Source organism: Salvia miltiorrhiza, chromosome 2, assembly GCF_028751815.1.
Source record: "Salvia miltiorrhiza cultivar Shanhuang (shh) chromosome 2, IMPLAD_Smil_shh, whole genome shotgun sequence".
In the NCBI taxonomy this organism is placed as follows: domain Eukaryota; kingdom Viridiplantae; phylum Streptophyta; class Magnoliopsida; order Lamiales; family Lamiaceae; genus Salvia; species Salvia miltiorrhiza.
The window spans coordinates 7577968-7587949 of NC_080388.1; the positions used below are offsets into that span (position 1 = coordinate 7577968).

Below are 9982 nucleotides of genomic sequence, written 5' to 3' on the forward strand. Positions count from 1 at the left end.
GAAACAAAGTTGTGTGCAATCTGCGAATCGTTTGTCTTGGAGAGGTTTTTCTACAGTTGTAGGAGCGAAGAATATGTATGTTGTGGATGCATATAAGATGCGCGCATGCAGGGTCGTAACTAGGCATAGGCTCAACAAGCCATTGCCTGGGGCCCTAAATTTTGGGGGGGCCATTTTTTAAGTATATATGTATATATATATATATATATATATATATATATATATATTGTATTATATATTATATTTTTACAATGATTCATCTATTGTTTAATGAATTTAAAGAGTAACTATGAGTTTCATCGTGCCGTAGATCAAGTTAAAAGAATGGTTATTGAACTGGACAAAATAAGAAATATTTTGCCTATTTTGGAGTGAATTCATATTGTTTCTCTTATAATTTAAAATTTGGTGGCTTTTATGTTTTTCTAAATATCAAATACTACTATATTACGATATTTGATGTCCAAATATTGGATATATCATTGTGAGCTTTGCAGCTATGTTGTCCATATCAATTGCGCCTTCAACAAGTCGTCCCACGCTACTAGGTACTCTGTAATCAATATTCTTGTGTCATTACTTGATGAGTGTTTGGCTAAGCTTATTGCAAAGAGTTTATAATTTTGTCAAATTGTTTGGATAATTGAGTTTATAAGAAAATTCTTGTTAGAGTGAGAAAACTGAAGAGCAAATATTGTTGCTTATAAAATTATGACAAAATTAGTTATGGTTGGAAAAACTTATTTTTTAAGAAACTTATAAGCTATTGGAGCTAATTTTTTTTTACAAACACTTTTCAAGTGCTTATAAACTCCTAAACAATTTATAAGTTATTTTAAGGAGTTTATAAACTTAGTCAAATACCCCCTTAATCTTCATCACAAAGATTTGCTAATTAGTGTTTTTGTTGGTTGTAGAATAAAGAACGATGATGATAAAGGGATTATGAAATCCCCAACGAGTGATGTGGGTATGAGCTAATTGGTGGGTTTTTAAAGAGACAAGAAGGAGCTATATCAATACCACCCATCCCTGATCATGATGTCGATTATAAGTTTCACAATCACAAACTCAGATTAATGCCATTATCTCAGAAAGAAGAGGAAGAAAATAGTGATGACAATGATGTGGAAGATAAAAAATCAGAATTAATATGTGATGGGTGCATTACTCCTATATTCAGCCCTAAAGAGAGACCATGTTCATCATCATTGATGAGGAGTAAAATATGGGCAAAGCAAACACGTCTGCACTCGAAGATTACAGCTCTGAAATCAAAGGAGTGAAGAGGAGCCCGAATAGTATTTTTTGGGAAAAGCATGGAAGACAGAAGCTTCCGGGCCATTTCATGAGGATTCCGCCATTTAGGGAGTCAGGGCTGAAATAATCAGAGAAGAGGTTGGCGGAACAAAGGCCATATCTGGAAGGAAACAGCGAAGAGGCGACCTGGAAGAAAATATTAATTTTCTCAACTACTTTGATAATAATAAAAAAAAATGCGGCCCAAAATAGTTGATTGGGTTCAAATGTGGCCCACAGATACCAAAATTTAAAATAATTATCCTACTTTTTGAAGTCCAAAAAATATTGACCTATTTTTACAAACCGCTCTAAGATATTGGACATGAATAAATTTAAACTCATGATCAATCACGAAAAAATCAAAGCCTAGTGTATTCCACACCAAAGAACATTTTTAACAATAGGTAGTCTGTCTTCTCGTCTAATCACTGGTGAAGTCGGAATCGTGCCTAAAAGTTGGCACGGTTGCACTAACTTTCTAAGTCGACTCTCGTGGTGGTGCAATTATTAACCATTATATTGTTGACCTGTTGCAGGCAGCAGACTTCACGCTGTTTGATCATTAAACACTCTGTTAATTTGATGGGGTTATTGTTAACATTGGTGTGTGCGATTACCGTATTTGAGTCGGGTTTTGTTTGCAAAGGATCAGACACCTTGTTACCTGGCCAATCTTGTTAAACCAGACTAGTGTTTGAAGGATCAGACACCTTAAGATAATGGACTTAATAAAAAATTACCGTGCATGTTTAGAATAATAGAGTTTAAAATTGTTTAAGGCCATTATTTTAGGGGCGATTTGCAAAAGTAGGCCAATCCTACATGCTTTATTTATAAATTAATATATTAAACACCTTGCAATGGATCAGACACCTTAAGATAATGGACTTAAATACTTTTAAACTCCTACATGTTTTATTTATAAGTTAATATATTAAAATATTTTGTATTTCATTGGATCCTTATTTGATGGATCTAATAAATTATTTTATAACTATATAATATAAAATATATGGAGGGGTAAAATAGACAATCCACAAGTTGTGCCTTAGGATGTCTAGCTTAGGCTCTTTTTCTATTAGTATATAGATTTTTTTTATTATTATTATTTAAATTGAGGGTTTTTTTGTTTGGAGTCGACTTGGATTCCGTTACTTTTTAAACGAAATGCAAGGAAGATAACTATTGTTTCTACATAGTTTTAGTTATTTACTAATTACAAAGGTGAATCATTTATTAAATTACATGAATTTTCTTAAGCTAGTTCCACAAAATCAGGTGGTAGATATGTCTTAGGATTTACTATTTGGTTGTTGATAGTGATGAATAAGATTGCTAGCGGTGCTAAAAATGTTGCATTCTTCCTAATCAAAGAGTGAGTTCATGGTATGAGAAAATGCTTCAAGTATACATCACACTCAATTTTATTGTGAGACTAAAAATACTACCTCCAAATTGTTAGGGGGCTAAAAGCCAAACAAATTTCTTACCGAAATGGCAATAGAACAATACCATCTTGGAGAAAACATGAAACTTTGAAATAGCAAACTTCATTCTCATTGGGAAAATCGACGTTTGATTTTCTGCAATTCTGCACTTGTTTCTTTCATGTTGATTCTATCTTGTGGAGAGTTGGCAGAGCATTTCAAAGCCAGTTTAAGTATAGATGATACACATTGCAGATTCTTGTCAAACTCTTCTTCCTCCAAATTCATTAACAAGTTGGCATCTATCACTTCACCCAACATCTCTGGAAGTGAGAGTTCTACCCAACTCTTTAAGGTCAAATCTCCACAAAACATATCATCACTAGGCCTTTTTCTCGTAAAAGTTTCAATCAACATCACCCCGTAAGTATACACATCACATCTTGTCGAAACTAGCCCTTCCAAACCATACTCTGGAAAAACACAAAACCATGATGCATGCATACTATGTAGTAAAGGAAGACACAACTTAATTGAGTGAAAGTGAAGTATAATTAATATACAAATCAATATATGTAAAGAAACTTCACCTGGAGCAATGTAACCCAATGTTGCTAGCGTGTTGGTTAACACAAAGCTATCTCCATCGCACAACAACTTTGCTATACCAAAATCGCTTACATGGGCAACCATGTCTTCATCTAACAACACATTACTAGGCTTCAAGTCGTTGTGGACAATAGGCGTTGAATAACCATGGTGAAGATACTCCAAAGCAGATGCAACATCAATCATTATATTCAATCTTTGCATCAGATTCAAGTAATAGTTGTGAGAATATAACCATTTTTCAAGGTTTCCCTTTGGCATATATTCAAGTACTAATGCCTTGAACTCTTCATTGGAGCAACTGCTTATGACACTGGTCAGATTCCTGTGTCGGATGCTACGTAGTATCTCACATTCAACATCAAATCTTCTTGAAATACCTTCTAACTGCATATTAAACACCTTAACGGCAATATCCTTCCCATTGTTAAGAACTCCTCTATAAACTAAGCAAGAACTCCCAGTGCCAAGTAAATTACTTTCACTGAATTGTTCTGTTGCTTGTAACAGTTCATAATAAGATATTCTTTCTGGCACAATAGATATCATCTCATCAACTTCTCTAGTTGTCTTATCTTTCCTTTTGTATCTGGCAATTATAAAGGCCACAAAAACAACTGAGATAAAAGCCACAGCCCCCAAAACAATAAACAAAGCTCTTTTCACTTTCTGCCTCTTTGATTCATGATTAGAAACTGCAGGGCAAATCCGTACATGGAACTTGGGAATTCCACACAATGCCTCATTACCCTTAAAAGAATCTATAGTGAAGTTTCTAAAAGAGCCACCATTAGGAATTTCTCCACTTAAATTGTTGAAAGAAACATTAAAGTAGTTGATGTGTTGAAGTGTTTCTAAAGACTTTGGAATTGAACCGGACAGGTTGTTGTAGGATAAGTCAAGAGTAACTAGATTGATCATACTTTTCACAGTCATAGGAATAGAACCTTCTAACCTATTATTTGCCAAAGACAAATTTACCAAATTCTGCAACTTCTCAATAGTACTTGGAATAGACCCTGACAATTGATTCGTCGAAAGGTTTATATAGATTGCTGCTCCTAAGTTACTTATTTCTTGAGGTAAAAACCCAATCAATGAATTAGATGACAAATCAAGACATATCAAATCTTTAAGGCTCCAGAAGCTTGAAGGTATGCTTGAATTCAGCATGTTGGAGTCTAGAAAAATATTTCTTAAAGAAGAGACATTTCCCAGACATTTAGGAATTGGGCCGGAAAATTGATTTTGGCTTATAACTAAAGTATTGAGGCTGAATAAATCACATATAGCATGTGGAATGGAGCCTCCCAACATGTTATTAGACAGATCTAATCCTTGAAGCTCATGCTGATGTTTGGTAGTAAGTGGAATATTACCGGATAACCCATTGTCGTCTAACCTCAATTCCACCAAGCTGCTTAGATTGCCTATTTCAACAGGAATGTTGCCACTGAGTTTGCAGCCGGAGGCGAAGAATCCTTGAAGCAGGGAAGATAAATTCCCGACAGCAGCTGGAAGGACGCCATATAAAGGATTATCAGAAACTGACAAATAAGTAAGAAACTTGCATTTTGTCAATGGAGTAATGAAGCTCAATACTGAAGTGGACGGTGGCTGGGTAAGACTGTTGCCGAAAAGTTCAAGAAGTTGGAGAAGTCTTAGGTTGCCGAGATCAGTAGGTATATAACCAGTGAATTTGTTTCCACCAAGGGCGAGAAATGTGAGTTGAGAACAGTTAGAGATAGAGTTAGGTATTGCTCCACTGATTGAATTACTGCCAAGATACAGTCTTTCAAGAAAGGGAGAGGCACGACATAAATGGGTTGGAAGAACCCCTGACACAGCATTCTGAGCAAGTGAAAGAACCCGAAGAGTTGAAATGTTAAAGAGCTCATGTGGAACCAAACCACTCAAGATGTTTGACTGTAATAGTAATATCTCCAGTCGGTAAAGTTGCTCAAAACTTGTGGGAATAAGGCCTGCAAAAAATTAGATAAATTAATTAGATGAGAATGTCAAATGCAAGGCAATTGGTGGAAATTAGATAATGTCGGACATTCAATGTTATTTGAGGGTAGCATCTATTAAGTATTTTTAAAACTCAAAAACGTTTAGGATGTGTTCTCTTTGGTTAATAAATTTATCATGAGAAAATGAGGGATAACAGAAAATTTGTCCTTTAAGTGCCTCCTTTCTTCTTCATCATTTCTCATTCATTCTTTTCACTTCAAGGAGGGATAATATTATTCCTCCATTTTTGGTGTGATAATCAAGTGAAAATGATCCATCCGAAACTCGAAAAGACAGGTAATTGTGGAACTTTTTATAGTGTACCCATTTATAATGGTTGAAGTTCTCATTTTCCTTACTGAAACAGAAACCACACACGGATATGATAGGGTTTGTAATGGGCCGAATACTCATCTATTAAATATTTTAACTCAAGGAGTATGTTTAGAATTCACTAGCATAAAGAATATACACATTGTACGCATAATCAATGCTATTTTATTTGATAAAACAAAAACTATATAATGACTGCAATTTTAGAGAGACGCGAAAGAGTATCTATTTACTCTATAAATTAATAAACTATGTGAACTATATTAAATTTCTTATGTCCCTACTTGGGTCAATTCAAAAAATCATCTATATTAACAAAATAATAATGATTTAGAGAACCCTTTTATAAATATATAGGTCATGTTAATATTATAAGTAAATAATTGTTAAAATATTACAATTATGAATACTTTAGTAACTTATTAAAATATGAATCTATTGATGAATCATCTTCAACTTGATCATCACTAGGATCTCCAGTAATATCAATATATTAATAAATTGTTAAATTTTCAATAAAAATTTTAGGTCCCAAAGTTATTAATTTATAATTTTCAAACATGCGCATTTCAATTAATGTATGATATGATAACATTTATATACAATTTAATTAGTGAATATGTGATAATTCCCACTTTATCTTTTTCAATATTCTAAAAAGACTTCCACGTATATATTAAATAGATTTGGGTTAAGGTAATGTAATAAATTATTATATTTTGTAGTCAATGGTGGATCCAGGATTTTTAAATTGGGGATGAAAAAATAATCTTATAAACATTGGTGGAGCTAGGATTTTTTTGAGGGGCTGAACTTCTACCGCCCCCGAAATTTTTTTTTGAGGCCTTCTATACATTTTAGATATTTTTTTTACTAAAATACAAATATAATAGTAATAACTCTGCATTTCAAATGCAAAATGTGTACTTGCAACTTTTTTGTTTAATTAAGAATTGAGGTAATTGATTGATTAAATGATGGGCTTGATCAAAAGAATGAAAAAGAAAGAGATGATGAGCTCTCTTTTTAGTTGGGCCAATGGAATTTAGGATTTTAAAAACTGAATTTCTCTTTTATTTTGGATTAAAACTTTTAATTGGGGGTGCAAAAACTAAATCTAAAATAATTTATATATGAATATTAATACTACTAATTTTTTTTTTGGGGGGATGCAGCTGCATCCGTCAGTGTTTGTAGTATTTAATACTCCATCCGTCCCACGAATCTTGACACATTTCCAAATAAGGTAATAATTAGTCCAAAAATAAGGGATCTTAATTACATTATCTCACCAACTTTATCACTTTATTACATTCTTTCTCCTACTTTATCACTTTTATACCTTATTACTTACACATTTAAAACACTAATCTACAACTCCTTAATTCTCGTGCTGAAACCAAACGTGTCAAGATTCGTGGGACGGAGGGAGTATCTTATAAATAAATAATTCTTCTAAATATATACTCTCTCCGTCCTTATAAAAAATATACTTCCCCGGTCCACAAAGATTATGTGTTTTGTATTATATGTTTTATTTTTTAAAAAAATCTTCTTTATGCTTTAAATCCTATTCACACTCAGTATTTACAAACTATATACCCTTTACTTTACAATTTGGCGGGCCCAATACTACCATTTAACACAAAAATCACATCTTCCAACTTTTTTATTAAAACTTGTGCCCTCGACTCAACCACACACTCTTTGTGGACGGAGGGAGTACTATATTTCTAAATGACATGGATTTTAAATTTTTAATAAAGTAGTTAAATGTGATGTGAGTGAAAATTTACCAAAAATAGACTGATACATTTTATGTGGACGGACGAAAATGATAATTTTTATATATTTTATGAGATCGGAAAGAGTATAATTTACAAAATTTCCCTAAAATTAAATATGTAATAGGGATATAATGAGCTATATTTTATGCCCAAAACACTTTTTACATTAGTAGGAGGTGGTTAAAATAAAAACACATTTTAAAATATAAAATATGAACCATTTTTATCTCTTAGATCACTGAGATGTACAATTGGTTCACAACCTTGTTGTATGGATTCATGGTAGTGAGTTTGAATCTCATAGATAGAAAAAAAATTAATTTTTGCAAATCAGATATTTATACAACGAGTTCATACATGTTCTACATAAAATTCATATATTTACATACGATTTTTTTAAGATTAAATCTCCACCGATTATGAGTAGATCAACAATGTATATCTATTCCTATTTCATACTTTTAGAGTTGTTTTTACCCTAGTCCTCCCCTTAGTAGGATTAGTACATATTTATCCATACCCATCCTAAATCCCTCAATAATTTTCTCATGTACCCATCATGAGTACTAGTTCTACCATATAAACCCATCCTATATATTACTCAAAATAGGCATAATAATGGGACATGGATTGCATCTACTATTCGAATTGTTTACTGACATAAGATTAATGCATCGTATAACATGAAAATTTTCTCAGTTGTCGTACCTGTCAAGTAGTTTTCGGTGAGGTCTAAGGTTGTTAGCATTGTAATATTCCCGACACCCCTGGGAAGACTTCCCATGAATTTGTTGCGGCCGAGTAGTAAGCCTTGCAGAGAAGTCATATTCATGAAAATATTCAAAGGAATTGAGCCCCCAATCTGATTGTCTTCAGCACCAAAAATGATTAGGCTCTGAAGATTACTAATCTCATGTGGTAATGTGCCTGTCAAAATTTATAAGTATTAAAATATTAAATGAAATTAAATTTACAGCTGCATGCTCAAGTTCATGTTAACCATACCATTCAAATTGTTACCACCGAGATATAACTCCTGAAGAGATGTTAAGAAGCCGATTTTTGAAGGTATCTGCCCACTAAAAGAGTTGTAAGAGAGCGACAAAGTCCCAAGTTGGGATAGATTTGTTGGGATCGCACCGCTCAGCCGATTGAAAGAAAGATGAATCTCCACAAGATTACTGCAAATGTCTGTTGGAAGACTTCCACTCAATTCATTGCCTGTCAAACCTATAGATGCAAGGGTCGATATGTTGAATATGGCTGATGGTATTGCACCGAAGAGATGATTGTATTCAACCGCCAAATACTGTAGACTTTGAAGTCTCACCAACTCTTTTGGAATCTCTCCACTTAGAGAATTGGAAGATAAGTCAAGAGATCGTAGGTTTGTTAGGTTTGAGAGAGATTTTGGAATGGAACCTATGAAGCTATTGTTGCGCAAAGACAAGTACTCTAATTTTGGTAACTGACCAAACATCGGAGGGATGTCTCTGTAGGCAATTAAATTTGTCGTCAAATTAAATCGTGCCACGTGTAAATTCATGAATTAAATATTCAATTATATTTTCTATTTTATTAAATGGGATTTTATTCCTAAATTAAATAGATATATAATTAATATTTAACATAAATGAATTAATGGGCTTATGGACACCTAAAGCCCTAAGGCCCATGCATGAAGGCCCAAAGCCCATAAAGCCCACGAAGCCCATCTCTAAAAATCTATAAATAGAGGTGTTGGGGTGCTCATTAGAAGAACGTGAAGGAGTGGAAGATCGAAGAGCACGAAGAATTCTCTCTAGTATCACAAGTAGAAGAGGCGGAGAATTGGAGAGTTCAAGTATTCTTCCAAGTATTCAAGTATCTTGAAGAATTCTATCTAACGTTCAAGTCTCCTTCAAATCTTCAATCGTTTGAGTATTCAAATCTTCAAGTATCCTTCGAATCTTCAAGTATTTGAGCATTCAAATCTTCAAGTATCCTTCAAAATCTTCAAGTATTCAAGTATCTTCAAGTGATCAAACCTTCAAATCTTCAAGTGATCAAGGCGTTCTTACAAATTCCAAGAACGATCTTCCTCAAATCAAATCAACCAAATCCCAAAGCTTCAAGGCGTTCTTACAAAATTCTAAGGACGTTCTTCTCAAATCAAATCAAGTTCAACGTTCAATCCAAAATCACGACTTAAGTCCCTTGGATTGGCGTCATCAAATCAAGTATTTCAAGAACCTTCGAGTTTGTTCAAGAATCAAATGGAAGAGAAGAATCAGAGGATTAACTAGAGATTGCAACCCGCATAAATCTATCTTCATATCTATCAAATTATCTTTGTAACCCATTTTGTATTTTATCAAATTGAAATACAAAAAATTTGTGTTTACAGTCTCCGGTGAAGTTGTTGAGTCGGAAAGATATGAACTTCACACGGCGAAGGAGAGACAGCTCTTGAGGCAAATCTCCATGAAAAAGATTGCTTTTGAGGTTGAGGTAGATGAGGAAGGAGAGGTG

General features: G+C 33.5%; 1 protein-coding gene across 1 annotated transcript; it reads right to left on the reverse strand.

Annotated features, from left to right (window-relative positions):
• Nucleotides 1-2858: 2858 nt before the first annotated feature.
• On the reverse strand, nucleotides 2859-8951 carry LOC131007932 (LRR receptor-like serine/threonine-protein kinase FLS2). Its single transcript, XM_057934844.1, has 4 exons — nucleotides 8477-8951; nucleotides 8180-8398; nucleotides 3320-5320; nucleotides 2859-3202 (listed from the first exon to the last, which is right to left on the reverse strand). Exons 1-4 carry the CDS (start codon nucleotides 8949-8951, stop codon nucleotides 2859-2861), a joined length of 3039 nt encoding a protein of 1012 aa, XP_057790827.1.
• Nucleotides 8952-9982: the final 1031 nt, after the last annotated feature.

Coding starts and splice junctions, on each gene's coding strand:
- LOC131007932 (XM_057934844.1), bottom strand. CDS start 8,951: ATGTTTGGTCAGTTACCAAAATTAGAGTACTTGTCTTTGCGCAACAAT. Junction 8,399..8,476: donor CGGTGGTAACAATTTGAATG/GTATGGTTAACA, acceptor AAATTTTGACAG/GCACATTACCACATGAGATT. Junction 3,203..3,319: donor ATTGGGTTACATTGCTCCAG/GTGAAGTTTCTT, acceptor GTGTTTTTCCAG/AGTATGGTTTGGAAGGGCTA.